General features: G+C 47.4%; 1 protein-coding gene across 2 annotated transcripts in view; it reads left to right on the top strand.

The window, feature by feature from the left end:
- Positions 1–942: 942 nt before the first annotated feature.
- ebf1a (EBF transcription factor 1a) overlaps positions 943–17,673 on the top strand; it is a 53,330-nt gene continuing 36,599 nt past the window's right edge. For both annotated transcript variants that reach the window (XM_069669590.1, XM_069669589.1), the window contains exons 1-6: positions 943–1,356; positions 2,191–2,347; positions 3,319–3,382; positions 4,111–4,166; positions 5,388–5,461; positions 6,933–7,001. In XM_069669590.1, the coding sequence (XP_069525691.1) occupies positions 1,223–1,356; positions 2,191–2,347; positions 3,319–3,382; positions 4,111–4,166; positions 5,388–5,461; positions 6,933–7,001 (554 nt within the window). In that variant the 5' untranslated portion in view covers positions 943–1,222. The remainder of the gene's footprint in view (positions 1,357–2,190; positions 2,348–3,318; positions 3,383–4,110; positions 4,167–5,387; positions 5,462–6,932; positions 7,002–17,673) is intronic.

Raw genomic sequence — 17,673 nt, 5'->3', positions numbered from 1 at the left:
AGCAAATCTGCACAAAAGTGATGCAACTGCTCTGCAGATTTTGTTCTCTTACTGTCCTCTTGTCACATATTGTCAGACCAAAAGTGTTTCAGCTGCTGCTTCTGGAAAAAATGTGATCGCGTTGTGTTTGGTCTTGTTTTGCAGACATGATGCGGCCACATTTTCATAGCTGCAGCTCGAGTGACACGGCAGCAAACAGACGATGGATGTTACAAGCTTTCACTCTGCCCTTTAGTCTCAGCGGGCAAACTGCGTGGATTAAACTAATGTCCTCCCCTGAGCTGAGGTTTGATAGTCGTGAATACATTAATTGTCAACTCTAAACACATGCACATAAAGACTCACACACACACACGCGCACGCACACACCGTGCACAGCTTCTGGCTAAGTGGCCGGGGCGGGACGCTGCGTGGGACGAGGCGGGGACAGCAGGCAGGCGGGCGGGCAGCGTGCTGGTCGGGTTGGTGGACAGCTGATTGTCCGTGTTATTAACTGTGTTTGGGGGCGTGTCTGCTCGCCTTGTAGACCACGCCTCCCTCACCTACTAGTTCTCCCTCCTGTTTGGCATCCCAGAGATGGTCCAAAGTGATTCCTCAGGGAAGAATCGAGCGCAAATCACCCGAGCAGGAGCTGACGAGGAGCGGAGACGCCGTAGCCCGGGACTGCCTCTTAATTGCGCGTAATCTTCCGTTTCATCCATCTGAGCAGAGAAGACTTTGTAAAGAAAGACGCGGAGCGAAGGAGGTGTTTCATCTCCTTGGTTTTTCTTTCTCACTGTGGACTGTTTGTTGCAAAAAGTGACATTTTGCTTGTGTTTTTGTCAGCTGCACCTTGATCCGGGGGACTGTCGCCAACTCAGCGCAGCCTCTCATCCTGCGCTTCCCCTTTCATCGCTCTCACGTTGTTCATCTTCACAGCTGCAGCTTCCCCCTCTTTTTTTCTTCTGGAGTCGCTGACATGAGGTGCATCTAACCCTGGATGCTGACAGCTCCCCTTTTTCCTTCCACATGTCGCATCTTTTGTTTACTTTGAGAAAACACACGCGCAACTAAACGCCAAGTGAAATAGACCACGCCACTTTGCTCCTCTGACAGCGCGATCAAACAGACGCAAGAGGAGGGGAGGCAGGGAGAAAAAAAGGAGGGAGCCAAGGAGAGGAGGATAGAGAGAGAGAGGAGAGAGAGTGAGCGAGAGATAGCGACAGTGTGAAGGTGCGTTTTGATGTTTGGCATCCACGAGAGCATCCAGAGGAGTGGGAGTAGTATGAAAGAAGAGCCCATGGTGGCCGGGATGAACGCGGTTCGGACATGGATGCAGGGCGCCGGAGTGCTGGACGCCAACACAGCCGCCCAGAGGTGAGCCTGAGGCGGCCTTGGCGCTGCGCTGACACCGGGGCGTGGAGACCTGTGTGGGGGGGAGCACGCGTAAAGATCTGCGGTGTTAAAGACGGAGCGGCTGTATCACTTGGGGCAGCGCACGCTCCCAGAGGACGCAGTTGTTGGATAACCACTGTTCCTGCTGGCTTTAGAAGTTTTTTTAGCTTGAAGTCCAACATGATTAAATAATGTGGCTCAAAGTGGTTTCACATACTCCTGGGCGGAGAGCACAGTTAGCTCCAAGCACTTTTAGGCTCGCCGGGTTTAAATGAAGGCTCAGATTAACTTTGGTGCTCTGAGAGTTTGAGTTGCAGATTTTATGCTCACTTCGAAGCAGTTTCTCTTTGTGGTTGTGTTAAAACAGTTACTTTTCAAACACTGCAAGCATACATTTATATTTTTCCGGCTTGTTAAAGTATCTTTGTCTTACACAGTAAAATACAATTCTTTAAATTGAGTGTTAATTAAGTTTATAATTAGAATATCTCTCTTTTATTGACAGTAGCCCTGCCAGCACGAGAGCAGCTGATCTGTCTAAATTATGCTTGTAATATAAACAAGTATGTTTAACCCTTTTGGGCCTAAAGCTTAATATTTACATTAATTTGTTCCATTATCGCTGATTAATCTGTGAGGGGCGTTTGTGCGCAGTTTGAGAGATGTTTTAATTAAATTATCTGTCGTAAGAAATATTTTAAAAAGACAGTAACTGAGAGTTTAAAAGCAGGCCTGTCTTGTGTTTCATATTTACTGAGTGAATTTATTCTAATCGCCGTCGTTGTGGCTGGGGCCGGTTTGTGCTTGTGTCCGCAGCGGAGTGGGGCTTGCTCGGGCACACTTCGAGAAGCAGCCGCCCTCCAACCTCCGCAAGTCCAACTTCTTCCACTTCGTGTTGGCGTTATACGACAGGCAGGGGCAGCCGGTGGAAATAGAGAGAACCACCTTCGTGGACTTTGTGGAGAAGGAAAAGGTGAGTTTGCACATTAAAAATATATCCCCCCCTCTGTAGAGTTGATAATAAAATAAGCTTATAATGCATACATTTAGTTGTAGACACAGTACACTGGCCTGTTAATAGAGTGATAAATTACCAGACGTGCGTTAACAAAGTCACCAGACGCACGCAGCAGGGATCATGCGTCCTGAGGACTTCATGGTGTGATTTTATGATGTGGTTTCCTGAAAGATTTACACACTTCTGATTATTTTAGCTTTTTCTTTATTATTACAAAACCTTCGGCGTAAATTTCACACCAATATACCTGAAGGTGCAAACCCTGCGCATGATCACTTTTACACCCAGTTGCCTCTAATAATATTGAATTTATGACACTTGAGCACAGCGGGCTGTCTCTCCCTGCAGGAGTAGTTACAGATATTACATTTTTTAAACAAACATCAATATTAGTGTAATATTGATCTGTGTTCAAGTTTCCTTAAAAGAGAGTGTTTTGCTTTAAATATTTGTTTTATTTATACGCATTTTTTACCAGCTTGTTTATTATTAACTGGATCTATTTTTCCTTCCGCTCTTTCTCACTGCTAATTACACATTTCAATTTTCACTAAATAATAAATACGTCTCATTATAATTTTAAAATTGTAAACAGGTTTACAGCAGCATTTTAAACAATTTCCATGTCCAGATTATGTTAATAAAGTTGTAAACAGGCCTAATTGTAAATAAAGTTTCTTTTTCAAAACATCAGGGACATTAACAATTTCGGTTTACAAAAGAAAAAATCGTTCAAAAGAAAAGTTGTTCAAATTACAAACTGAATCATTTTCCTTTCTTTTGGCAGCTTGATAAAATAAATGCATTAAAATCAGACGTGACGTGTTCATCGTGTAGAAATGTGAAGTGTTGGACGCGCAGTAAAAGTCCCAGGAGGAGAATCTTTGCCTGCTCTGACTCGGGTCTGTTTGGTTTAATTTTCATAGGAAACGACGGGGGAAAAGACCAACAATGGGATCCATTATAGACTCCAGCTCCTCTACAGTAACGGTGAGTTTGGCTTCCATCATTTTTATGTAGCAAAAACAAAAGCAGTCAGTGAATGATCCGCCAAACGAAGAGAGGAAACTAATGTTTCAGGAGCTCACATCGCTGATTATTTAGTTTATTTTCGTTAACAGTGAAAGAGCAGTGCTTTATTTGTTTACTTGAATGCTCTTATTCTTGTTATTTACACATTTTAATTATGAATCGTTTTTATTATTACATTATTATTATTGCTGTTTTTATTATTATGCTGTGCTTTCTGCCTCCCACAGTAAATATAATTTCTCTGGTCAGCCTACTTCTGCAGCAGTAAACAACCCAAGGCACCAAAATAAAACGTTCCCCTCCTCCTTTTCAGATCATTTCTTTTTTTAATCTTACTTCTATTTAGTAAATAAATTATACTGACATTAATTCAGAAAAACACTCCTGCTGTGACCTGTTTTCACAATTAAGTGCTACGTAAATGTTTGCAGAGATTGAAATCAAAAGCCTTAAAAACAGTAAATGAAGATTTTAACTTCCTGAATTCAACAAAGACTGAAAATCATCAGTAACAGTTTGGACTCATTCAGTTACCACGAAGAGCCTCGCAGGGAGAGTCAGAGTGAATACATGTTGTGATGAGGAATATACCCCAAAGTGGGGAAAGCTGAGCCTCAGATGTGATGTGAAACCTACTGGTTACATTTTCTGTGTGTGTGTGTGTGTGTGTGTGTGTGTGTGTGCAGGAATCAGAACAGAGCAGGACCTGTATGTTCGACTCATCGACTCGATGACTAAACAGGTAAGAGGTTTGCATTAAACTTTGGGTTTAAAGATTTTAAGTGTTCGGATGTTGGCCTGAATGTTGCCCCCACCTCCTCCTCTCCCTCCTCCTCCTCCTCCCCCCTCGCCCTGCTGCATGCCTGTGTCTGAGACCCTCAACTTCAGCACAGCACAGCCGGCGTGATAAACGACCTGTCTTACCTGTGGAATACATTTACAGAGGCCCAGAAAAGTAGAGGACATGTGTCCTCATACTCTACCTCTGCACAGCAGCCTGTAAGAGGGGAAAGTGTGTTTTTTTTTTACAAGCCTCAGGTAGTAAATGTGTGTGTGTGTGTGTGTGTGTGTGTGTGTGTGCATGTAAGGCTGTGCAATCATGCACATACAGCACTGTGTGAATATGTGGTAGAGTTGCAGAAGCTGTTGTGTGTTAGTGTTTGGGGGAGACAGTGATGCATGCCAGCTCACTCTTTGAGGACCTTGACCCTCATTTCCTCAATGTGAAACAGAACAAACTATCCCTGAGTGTGTTATGGCCAATTCAATCACACAAAGAAATACAGAGCAGCACATGTGGGCCGACACACACTGAGGGAATTCGTCTTTGGATGAATTAGACAACGAAAAAAATCCGCTGTTTTGATATCAGGTCTTTTGTTTTGCCAATTCTGCCTCTAGTGCCATTAGGCATGAAGAGAGTTTGCCTTAGAATGAAAGGAGTAGGAGGGGATGTTGTTTGTGCGAATGCGTGCAAGTGTGTGCGTGTTTGCATGTTTATCGGTGAGTGTGTGTGTGCGTGCAGGGTGATCACAGCCCTGGAGAGCATGTTGAGTGGGGTTGGAGGGGTAACCAGACTAGATTTTTGGACGCGGTGCTGTATGGACCAGATGGTGCACTATACTCCAGTCTGGCAGTCCAACTGCTCACTGTACACAGCATATAAACATACGTGCACGCACAAACACATATGCACACTCAGGATGACACACACACACTCACACACACACATGCTTTCTCTCTGACTGTCTCTGTCAGAACAGAGCGTTCTGCTCAGGAGGACTTGATTCCCACGATACACACATTTGCCAGATAGGCAACACTACTCCCAGATGAAACACACACACTTTTCTGTTTTTTATTTGCCACTGCAACGTGGTTCACTATTTTTTCTTTGAGCATTCCACATAAAAAAAATGAACCAGTTGTCTGAATTTTCTTCTGTTTTTCTCTTTTCTTTTAGGCGATCATCTACGAGGGCCAGGATAAAAACCCAGAGATGTGTCGAGTCCTTTTGACCCACGAGATCATGTGCAGGTACGACCGAACACGCTCGCCTGCAGCTGTGATTTGTTGCTCCAGGAGTGTGTTTCACAGTCTGGATGGAGATAAGTGCAGTTCTCATGTTTGAGGTGTCTCTGCTGGTGCAAAGAGGGGGCACAGACACGAGCAGCGCTGCTAAATTACAATAGAAATCTTATCATTTTCCTCAAAGTGGGTTGGGGAGCTGGGCCCTGGCCTATTTCTGTTGATAGGGATGTGTGTGCATGTGTCTGTGTATATATATGTGTGTGTGTGTGTGTGTGTGCATCCCTCTCATGTTCAGCTAATTAGGACAAGGAAAAGCTCATTACTCAAACCCATCCTCCTTAGTCTGTGTAATACACGCAGTTTGCTGTGTCCTGACAGTGAGCTATGTGCAGAGGGGGACGGACTCGAATTACACATAATACACACACACACACACAGACAGATATACTAAAGTAAGCATAGATCTCACAGGCTGTCATTTACAATCAATAAAAACATCACGCAGCATGTGACAAACCAGATATTTGGATATTAACGCAGAGGTGCATGTGGAGGAGAAGTGCAGCCACTTCCTGGTTATCACACGAGGAGATTTGGACCACTTGTTTTCATACGCTGCAGGAAACGGTCGAGATCAGAAATCCGATCTGGCTCTCCAAGCCTCCTGTCCTGAGGGACCCAAGAAAGTAGGGGGGAGGGTCAATCTCTCTCCCCTCTTTCTCTCCCTCTCTTTTGTGTCTTTCTTTACAGTAGACGCACACATGCAGTGAGACACAGGTACACACACACACACCAGCAGACAGAGAATAAAAAGGTAGATGTGATGATACTTTTTTGTTGGGGGGAACGAGGGAGGGGTTTGACGGCACAAACACACTGTTACATTGTGCTGCAGTCAAATGATTCAGAAAGGACTCGTCACATCAGTATGCAACCCCCTTCTACCCAGCATGCACTACTCCCCAGGTCCAGTGGGACCACTCTGTGACCCACTTCTGAGAGAGAGAACGAGCGAGCGGGAGAGAGAGTGAGGCGGGATAGAGGGAGGGGACGAGCACTGAGGAAAAATAGAGAACATAAGATGTCTGGTTGTGTGATGTCTGACAGAAATGGAGCTAACCTGAGCCCTGGAGGCTAATTCAACTTTCTATCCAGCCCCGTTCAAGCTCGCTGCTTTAGCTCCTCTCCCTCCAAACTTTTCCTAAAAAATCAGTCCCGCTGATCTCACCAAATGTAGCGTTAGAGCCCCGGGTCTTACCTCCAGAAGCCCGACAAAAATCCAGCTCACACCGATTCTTACACTCGGCAAAAGTCTCACGCCCTTTTACACCTCTCTCTCTTTCCTGTATCCCTCCTCTGACTTCCTCTCCCTCTCTCTGCTCTGTGTTATCTTGCTCTCTCTGTTGTTCCCATGCCTGTGACTAACTCCCCCCTTTGTCTCCCCCCCTCACCCTCCTCTTCTCTCACCTCCCCGCAGTCGATGCTGTGATAAGAAGAGTTGTGGCAACAGGAACGAGACCCCATCAGACCCTGTCATCATCGACAGGTAAGCAAACTTTGACCTTTAACCTCGGCTGACGTGATGCTGCGCTGTCACCGCAAACGCAAACACGGCTCGTATGAAGGTGCAGGGGTGCGAACAAGAACAGCGTGCAGCAAAAATCATGACAAACTTTAGTTTAAATTTCCACTGTAGGAAGCAGATGTGACCGTTTTTGACAAGCGATTTGTCTGAATCCTCCAGGCCTAATAAAAGAGACCACAGGTTGTTTAAATCCCAGCAGCCATAATGGACTGTGTAAGCAAAATGTGTGAAACAGCAGTAAATAATATTCCAGCGGTGTGTGTGAAGAGGAGGAGCGATCACAGAGCGGTCGAGCTCGGCTTCAAGTGTGGTCAAACAGTGTTTGTGTGGTTTGGCTGATGACTTAGCTGATGAGCAGTTAGGGTTACAGCTACATCCTGACGTGTGTGCGTGTGTGTGTGTGTTTCTGTGTATAAATCTCAGCCTGGGCTCAAACGCGTCTGTGGCTTTTGAGGCACGAAGCACACACTTTTCTTTGAGTGCACACCTTTCTCCTGCCGTCATAAACTGCCTCTGACCGATGCGGCAGCTTGCATGATTTACTGTCAGCGGGAAGAAAGAAAGGCCCGGTAGATTTACAGTCCAGTCTGAGCCGCGTGCGTGCGTGTGGTGCACGTGTGGACGTACACAGAGAGGGAAATCACTTGTTTATACTCGAGCAATTGTTGGAGCGAGCAGTTTCAAAGCTGCTCTCTTCAGGGAGAACGAGAGTACAAACTTGCAAGCATCACCCTTTTCTGCCTCTACTTTGTGATCTTTAACCTGTCAAAGAAGTCAGGTAAAGAAGAAGTGCATCATGGGTTATTTAGGTTTCCTGTCTGATTTGAATGTGTCACATTTGTGTGTGTTAATGAGGCAGTGACCTGTGCTATCTGATGAGCACAGCTGTCCTGTTCTCTGCTGCCGCTCTGTCAAAAGCCACTCTTTACCTGTGTATGTATGTTTGTGTTTTTGTGTGTGTGTGCGTGTGTGTGCGCCACCCTCGTTCCGCTCCGGTGAAGCGGAAGGCCTCACCTCAGCGCTCCCTGAGACAGCTGCACCCCACCACGTGGCCTCAGACAACACGCCTGCCCATCACTCTGTGCCACATTTCTGATTTCTGTTTTTCACGTGTTCGACTTGTTGAGTCTCCCACCTCCGCACTCCGTCGCTCCGTGTTCACGGGGTTCATTTTTTCTTGGCTTTGCTTAAACTTTCCCGTCAGTTTGCTGCAGTTCGAGCCACCGTGGTGAAACAGGCTGCTGCAAACAGCTTTCCCACACTGAGCATGTGTTGTGGTCGCTCGCTGGCGGTATTCCCCCGACGCCCGATGGCTCAGGTGTGAGGGCAGCATTAACGAACAACAAATTAGAACAGGGGGAGGGAAAACAACAGCAATATCTCCCTTTTCCTCTCCAGCGAGCACTCTTTCTGGACAGGAAAATAGGTCAGGTGAGAGGAGCGCGATCGGGGGGGTGGCTTGGTTTAGAGGGGGGACTGAAGGGGGTAATAAGGAGAGGAGGGTTTTTACGTTTGCTCATTTAGTACCAATATATTCTTGGCAGTTGTAATAATCAGGGATTCATAAACAAACAAACAACTGTGAGGGTGAAACTGACTCAATTACCATGAGCTCCCCTCCTTCAAATTCATAAAGAAATACCATCAGCAGCCCCTCTCCACCCTTGAAGTTATTTAGTTCGTTAAATAAGGGCTCGTTAGCCCTCTGCTGTTTCGCAGAGATGATTAGATTTTACAGCCCTAATTAGCTGGGCTAGCTCTAACTCTTCTGGAAGAGTAATGGGTCTGATTGCCTAATTAGCTCTCTCTCGTTAAGACGGGGAGAAACAGGCCACTGCAGCAAAACCGCAGGAATGAGGAAAAATAAAGTCAGCTAATGAGAAACTTATTTGATTGTTAGGAGAACAAATCTGGTACAGTGTGGATCGGCAGCGCTCTGGGTACTGTACTCGCTCACCGGGAGATTCTCTCTCGCCCCGCTCTTTATCTCGCGCTCCTGTGGAAAAGAGAATTTGTTTGCGCTTTAAAGCGTCTACAAGGAGCAGTATGATGCACACTTTAATTATGAATCATGTTTGTTTAGGCTGTAAAAAAAACACACTTTCTTACATTTGTCACTGACGTTGAATGAAACAAAATCAGTTCTGTTTTCATGCTGTTCTGGTTGCAGCTTCTTTCAGTTTTACATGTAGCTGTCATCTCTGGCTGACTCAGATCGGTTTCAGAGCCCATCTGATTTGAATCAGTCGGCGCTGAAGATGACGACAACACCCATATTTTATGTTTTTAACCTCTGAGGTGGTGGGTTCGGAAACTCGGAGCGGCCCTGGCATGTCATGTTGTGTCTGTTCTTGACACTGGGCAGGGGAAGCAGCTGAAAGGTGAGAAGCTCCTGTGTGCCTCTCAATGTCTTCCCCAGGGAAACATGTGTGGTCCACTTTAGCCTCTTACAGAGGCAGGATAATATGAGGGGAGCCCTTAACCCCCCCACCTCCACTTCCACCTCTCTCCATCACTCCTGTTAGCGTGAGGTTAATCATATGCAGCCACTGCTAGTCAGTCTATCATGTGCCTGATTGGGCCTCAAATCACAAACACATTTCCCTCTCACCTATGTGCACCTTTGCTCTTACTCTGCATTGCTTTTCTTAAACTCATCTCCTAAAACAACTTAATTTTCCTGCTGCGTCCGTGTAATTGTAGACTAATCTCTCTTACTCTACCCTCTTTGAGGGTATGACTGTCCCTCCGGCCCCATGTGTCCTCTCCTGCCTCCTACCACCTGTGTCCCCTGGTCCTTTCCTGCCCGTCCAGCTCCCCCAGGCCTGCCGCAGGGCGTCCCCTAGGCAGGGAGAGCCTCTCCTGAGGGGGGGAGAGAAACTCTCTGTGACCAGAGATAAGGATCCGCTGGATAGCCCTGCGTATCCCATGATTCCACTCTCCAGTCACGGCGCGGGGAGGGGTTGGGGGTGTCGAGTTTACATGCACACACGATGTTATTCCAGGTTTATAGCTGTTTTGAAATGTGTTTGCGTTTGCACACACTCCTGCAGCCCGCCGTTGATGTGGCCCATTTCCTCGCATGCGCGTCTGTGCTTGTGTATCCGAGTCGGTGTTGGTTATTTCCCCAGGAGTGTGTGTGTGTGTTGATAGAGGCCATTTCCTGCCGAGTGTGTGTGTGTCTTGAGTGAAGAATGTCGGACAGGAAGTGCTCCTCCCGGGGAAGATGATGTCATGGCCGACAGTTTCCTGTTCTGTGAGCCAGTGTGCCGGCTGGTTCTCAGCTTCACGGTGGGTAGTTAGCGCTTGTGGACCAGGCTTTGGTTCACCTCCTGCCTGTTTAAGCTCCACACCTGGTTTGGTTTGACACCGGATCACCTGACGCGTCTGGATAAAACAAATAAACTTTGTGTCAAGCAATATTTTTAGTATTACATTTTCCAAGCTAATGCATCTCCCCGCATAGCTTGTTTGTCACTCTCCCCCTCTTTGTCTCCTCTGAAGTGGGGAACCCCCTCATTGTTTTGGTTGTTATGTTTGGATGCACTTCCTGGGGTGAGAGGTCATGTGTTGCCTTGGCTGGGCTAACGTGCGCTAGTGAATAATGTATGTCATTGACTTTATGTCAGCCCTGCCAGCCCCCCAAGCCGAGCCCACCCATGTTTAATTCATCCATCTCATTTGTGTGTTTGTGTGTGTGTGTGCGCCTGCGAATTCGTGTATGTGTGCGCGTGTGTCATTTAGAGGCCCAGTCTGCACCTGTCCAGCCATTAGCCTCGTTCTCATTTGCATTTGATGCTAATGCGGTTTACTGGCAGCGCCTTCCGTCCCCTCAGCTTAGTTTCACTTTCATATCCAGGACTGTTAGTGAGACGGTAGAAACACTCCTACAGCTGAACATGCTTCTGACTGTATCAGCGCACGTTGAGGTCTTCATTTGATTTTTGATTTTCTGTCAGTTTTATTTTATTCACGATACTCTCTTCCCTTCTTTCCTCCTGTTTTTGCTTTCCTGTTGTGTCTCTGACCACCTCTCACTCGCTTTACATTTCCCCTCAAGACAAAGAGAAGCTACATGACACCCTGAGGCCGACAGTCTTGCACTTTTTGTTGTTCCTCTTCGGGGGGAGGAGGGGTCTTTTCTGATTGTGCCTTGATATTTTTGCACGGCCCTTTTCTCCTCAGAAGATTTGAGTTTTTCCCTCATTGATCTGCTGTTTCTTTACGGGGGGGGGGGGACAGCTGCATTAGATGTAACGGGCGCCTTTGAAAAGGACTGGCCCTGAGCTGGCTCTGGTGTTTGTGCAGGGCTCAGGGGCAAAGAGGCAGAGTTGCTGGCTCATCGATATGCAGGCAGAACTCCCCTCCCTCAGGTGCTGGCTGCCTCGCAAATCTGCCTCACACACATCACAACACACACACACACATCAACACAGATGCAGCTCCCTCACCTTCAGATAAACTCATAAACACTCAGGCACAAACACGCATGCAAGACGCACGCATGCGCAGGTTTATGAATCCACAGGCGTGCAGAAATATAACGCACACACACACACACACACACACATTGACCTGCAGCTCTCTGCATCTGTTTGGTTGTGTTCTTTTTTTCCCTGCGGTGGTTTCCCCCCCAGGGTTGGAGGAAAGCGCGGCCCCAGGGGACGGACGGCTGCGCTGATTGACAGCAGGGAGTTTGGAGGTCGAGGAGCCTTTAAAGCAGCGCTGCTTCTTTCTCTCTCATCCAGACCTTCAGCACTCGCAACCCCAACAACTGGCTCGCTTTCATTTGCCAACACCCCACAAAAAATTAACACATCATCCTCAGAGTAAACACGGGTTTGTTTCCACGATATGAAATATTAAATTAAGACAAGATGTTTTTGTTTTGTTTTGAGGAAACAATGAGGAACACACTGGAAATAAGTAACTAAAGTTCGTGTGTGTGTTGCATTGTTGTGTTTTAATTCTTTCCCCAATAAACTCCACAGAGCTGCCATCACACTTTATAGGTAGTTAAGCTAATGCTCCCCAGATGAATACAGGTAACAAACAGTTTATTAGGGCATATAAAGTGTAATTTACAAATGTCACAAGAGTGAAAAGTTCTGGGTATTTTTGGCAGGAGCTTCTGTAAATAGCTGCAGGAGCTCTATTTTCTCTGCAAACTGCTTTGTCATTACTGCTCGACATTCCCTGCCTGACCTGGCCGCTCTCCTTGGCCGTTCCCTCCGCCTTTGTGTCAGTGTTTGTTCTGTCCCGGAATGAAGGGGTTCGGCCGGCCAGAGCTGACCCAAATGAGTAGCGTCCTACTTCTCCGCGAGCTATTTCAGACGTTTTTGGTGTTGGAAATTGCAGGACAGCGAGATAGAGATAGTAAGGGATTTAAATAGAATGAAGATATATTTACCGTATGAAAAGGTCTTGTGTATGACCGTGTGTGGTGCTGCGAGTGAGGAAGGAGTAACGTTTTCCAGGATTTAGTCCGTGACTCGCCCTAGAAGATGCGCTCAATTTGCTTTTCAAATGAGGCGTGAAGAGCGCGAGCGCGCGCCTCCCGGTGTGATGCTATACATTTGGACGTGCGTGCTTGTGTGTGTGCGGCAGGAGGAATGCTTTGTTTTCTCAGTGCTCTGATGTGTGTGGACAGTCTAAGTGCTCTCTCACAGCCAATGTGTTACATGGCTGCCTGTGTTGCTGCTCCTAATTGAATAGACACACCAGCTCCTCTAAGAGAGGAGACTCGGGCCTCCTCTCCCAGCAGGCCGAAGGCAGCGAGTCGCCCTGATATCAGCCCTCTCGGATGATTCATTGTTTACTGATTATTTCTGCTAAGTGAGAACACAGACTGCGCGCTTCATGCCAGCTACATATACCCCCCAACCCGGCGTCTCGCTTCCTATCGGGCCAGTTTCCGTCCCGGCCCCTCTTCTGGCACTTTACATCAGCGCTGTAGCCCAGGATGTACGTCCAGGTGTCCAGGATGAGTGCCGGTGACCCGCTGGGCCCGAGCAAGATGTATAGTCTGTTGATTGTTTTCCATCAATCTGTCCAGGAAGAATGGATCGCTGGCCAGGCGCTGTGAGCGGCGCTCTCGGTTTCACACGCCACAATGGAAGGAAAACCTGCGCGGCATGGGGGAGACAGGGAGGGAGAGATACGCAGTGTGATAGTGGCGGCGGACCCTGCAACAGAGGAATTACCCTTTAAAATACTCACTTTATGTGTAATTTTCCTGCTTGAGTTTGGATTTTGCTTTAGCTGGCTATTTAGTAACCACATCATCAAGTTCAAGCTTTTCTTTGCTGCACTTCTCGATGAGTTTTGTGACACTGAGTTTGACTAATTTGAGCTGCACTCTTAAAAGACGAAAGGAAACCTTCAAGGAAGTGTCTCTGCCGTAATTAAACGTAAAGCAGCAACGTCAACATGCAGACAATTACGGTCAACAGCAACGTTGGATCAAAGGGATGATACATTCTCACACTCCTAATGTATTCTTTATCTTTGCATTAATCATCAACAAATGAGGCCCAAGCACATGTCACTGTTCCAGATCAAAACGCGCAGCTGAATTTAAAGGCCTTTGTTTGTGTTTATGTAACTGATGAGGGGAGACAAAGTAAGGCGTAGGCAATCGACTGAGACACTTTGTTGTTTTACACCGCCTCGCCCCCTTTGTGTGCGCGCTGCTCACGTTGTTTGTTTGTTTACCGAGCGGCTTGACCTCGCTGGGAGGAATGTTTGCTCGTTTCCTTTTTCTTCTGTGTTTGTCTCTCAGGTTTTTTTTTCCTCCATCCATGTGTGTCTCTCTCCTTCATCTCTCTCTCTGCCCCTCTGTCTATGTGTCTTTTTCTTTGGTCCTCCCACTCAAAACTCCAGATTTAACTCTGAAGGTTTTTTGGTTAATCACACTTGGAATCTCCCCCCCCCCCCCCCCCCGCCCCTTGCGTTTGAACACTCTTCCTCGGCGGCGCGTTCTTCCTCGATCTCGGCGTGCGGCGCGGGGAGAGAGAGCCACGCTAATTATCCCGGTTATTGGCTTCTCCAGCGCAGAGGCTGTGATTTACATGAGGTGACATTCAGTTCAAACATCCAGACCTTCGCAACCTTTTTCTGGAAAACAATTAACAGCGTCGCTTTCTCCTCTGCCTCCCTGTTGTACTCTCTTTTTCTCTCGCTACACCACTCCCTCTCTCTCTTCCTCTGGCTATTGTCTTCACACAAACAGGGAAGATTTACTGCCAAACGAGTGAGGGGTGTGCAAGGAGGTGAGATTGTTGGAGTATTTTCTGTAGCAAGTGATTTCTAGCTTGTTAATTGACAGTTATTTGCTGTGGTAGATATTCAGAGGGAAGTTCAGAGCGGAGAAGGCGTTTACTTTGCATTTGGAGGATTGTAGCGACTCGCAGTCCTTAAATTGTGTCACATTTGTACAATCAGCTCTCAGAACTCCTCCGCTGACCCCGGAAAATTCAAGAAAAACACTACCACACACTTGTATGGATAGACATATAGCCCGCGCACGCACGTTCAAACACAAAGACAAACGTACAAGCGCCGCCGTTAATGAAGCGCGTCTCTCTTCTGTCATGACGGCCGTGTTAGCATGACAAGATGTTTACACACACAATCACGGCCGCGCCTCTGATGTGGGCCGGGATGAAAGAGAGATGAGAGGAGAGGAGGGAAGAGGAGGCAGAGACGTGACGGCGAGCGCCGCGCGTGGACTTGCTTTTCTCTGTTTGACAGGAGGACAGTTGTAACAGAACCCCACTGAGAGGAGAGAGAGAGGAGAGATAGACAGGCAGCGGAGCGGGAGGAAGATGTACCTGCAGGAAAATGTTCTGTAAAGGTTTTTTCTCTCTCTCTCTCTGAACTCAAACACATTCTCCAATCCGCAGGAAAACAATTAGATCCACCCGCTTCCCCTTGTCCCGCAGTGTAGATTACAAATGAGCAAACCTGGCATTTATCACATCACTACAAACATTTATTAAAGCCGGTTCCCCTCTAAAGCTGCAGAGATAACAGTGGGTAATTGCAGAGACTGGCTCTATTAGTTAAGTATGCCTAATGTCACTGCCTCAGAGCATTAATGGACGCCGTAGTATTATGTTCCTGCGCTCATTACCACCCCACTCCCCCTTCAAACAGATACACACACACACACATATTCACACACAGCCTCTCCCCCTTCATTGACCCTGCAGCAGGAGTCTGTGCCACTCTAATGAGAAATGGAAAACACTACTCGGCAAGCTCCAAGACACACACACACACGGACACACACACACGCTCGGCGGGAGCCATTACAAGGGGACAGAGGGGGTACAACAGTATAATCACACACGCCCAGGGAAACAATTGTGCCGTTATCAGAGTGATCACATTATAAAAGTTTAATAAACACCAAACGGCCTAATGGTGAATTAGCCCGCATCTGCCCTGTGTTGTGCCAGCCTATAATTAGTGATTTAACGGAGACAAACAAATGTTTTCAGCCAGAGCTTTTCACAGTCAACAGATTTGCAGTTGGACATAAATTACGCGGCGAGTCCAGAATTAAAAGAAAATGTGCGTTTTGGGGCGGGGGTGGGTTGGGTGGGTGGGGGAGGGGGGCTGATTTATGTGGCTTTTAATTCTGTGATCTTGACTTCAAGACGCCAACACCAAAAAAAAAAAAAGAAAGTCACACGCAGACAGTCGCCACACAAACACACAACCACAGAGAGCAGAGTTTGGCTCGAGCCCCAGTCTGGTTTTCTAAGTGGCACTTGAGATGTGTATGGAGAGAGGCGGATGGGTGCTTGAGATTGTTGAGGAGGAGGAGGAGGAGGAGAGAGTGAAGGAGGGAAGGTGGGGAGGGGGGGGAGAAGAAAAGAAACAGGAAGAGACGGCGATGAATGACGTGGAGTAAGTTAGTCAAGAGGAGGAGGGAGAGAAAGGCTCTCCTGCTTCTCTCCTGGGCCAAATGAGCTGTTGTGTGTCTATTTTGATACGTGTATGTGCGCGTGTGTGTGTGTGTGTGCGGGCATTGACGTTAAATCGATGACAATTTATAATTTACCATCACAAGGACCTATCACTTTTTATAGGGCCTCCATCTTCGCTCATCAATATTACATCAGGACCCAGACTCTCTGAGTGTGAGGGAGCAGGAGGGTGAGAAAACGGCTGAGGAGAGTGAATATGGCTTTGGTCCAGTGTGTGTGTGTGTGTGTGTGTGTGTGTGGGCGGAGGGGGAGGAAGAGGAGGGCATCTGCTGAGGTTGTAGAAAACATCGCTTCCAGCATACACAAATGTGCAAACGCATACCCTGCCTCGCATGTGTGTGCGTGCGCGCGTCTGCATCTGTCCGTTTGTGTGCACGTGTGTGTGTGTGTGTGTGTGTGTGCGTTTGCCAGCTGAGTGACAGTTGGGTATTGATCTGTGGGAGGCCCCGGTGTCATTAGACCCAGTATGGACCAGCAGGCACACGTGGAGGTCAGGGCACGGAGTTTGCGCGTGTGTGTGTGTGTGTGATTGAGTGTGTGTGTGTGTGTGTGAGGAGGAGTGGGGGACCAAGTGTTCAGTAGTGACAGGCTCAAGCCTCTGAAAGAAAATCAATCGTGTCATAAGAGGAAGGTTTCCTCCAGCTTCTCCCCCCTCTCTCTCTCTCTCTCTCTCCCTCCTCCACCTCCTCCTCCTCTTTTCTTTCCTTTCCTTTTCTCCTTTTCTCTTCTCACTCTTCTCATCTACAGATCCTCAATTTATACGTTTGCTAATCCCTTCTTCTCCACCTTCTTTCCTGCCACACACACACATTGGTGCAGAAGCCGGCTCTCCTGGGTCAGGACGGGGGTTGCATGTGTGATGTGAGGATCAATCCGCGGGGTTATCCTGGCAAAAAAGAGCCATTAGTGACAGAACTGATCCTGGATCAGCCCTCATTAACTAAAAGGGCAGAGGGGCTGTTTGTCCAGATAAAAGAAACGACCCCAAACCAGGGGCAATTAACTCAGAGGGCAGGGAGTGGCGGCGTCGACGGCGCTCGTCTTTTTGTTTAATAAAAGTTTGATTAGAAAAGATTGGACTTTGTTTTTCTGTGAATTTAAGCTGTCCCTCTGTTATTTATTATTAAGGATGAGCACACACACACATACACACACACACACACGCAGGGCAAGCCTCCACCTGTTCTCCTCTCTCCTCTCTCGCCTGAGGGGACGAGTATGGTAGATAACAGTTTGAGTGGGCCTGCTGCAAAACACTAATCAGACCTAACACTGCCTAATTAGCACAGAGTCCGCTGATTGGCTTACAGCAATAATTAACACAGGTGAGAATAATTAGCTCCCCATAGACCTGTTTGTGCCTGCATGTGTGTGTGTGTGTGTGTGTGTGTGTGTGTGTGTGTGGAGGATGTTATTATGCAGTCTTAGTCCCCAGCGAGACAGGGGAGGCAGAGGGAAGAATCAAACTCATTACTGAAACCAGGCCAACCTGTGTTAGGTGCTCTGCTTTCCCACACCCAGAGAATTAGCCACAGAGAGATCCACCTCCCATCTCTCCCTCTTTCTTCCTCTCTTCATGTGTGTGTGTGTGTGTGTGTTTCTCTCCGTCCCTTTCCCTTCAGCCCCCCCTTTGCCAA

Source organism: Semicossyphus pulcher, unplaced genomic scaffold (genome assembly GCF_022749685.1).
Source record: "Semicossyphus pulcher isolate SPU_LCO1_2020_fin unplaced genomic scaffold, fSemPul1.0.p SCAF_2, whole genome shotgun sequence".
In the NCBI taxonomy this organism is placed as follows: domain Eukaryota; kingdom Metazoa; phylum Chordata; class Actinopteri; order Labriformes; family Labridae; genus Semicossyphus; species Semicossyphus pulcher.
The sequence above is the reverse complement of the archived record's forward strand: the minus strand, read 5'-3'. Positions and strand labels throughout refer to the sequence as shown.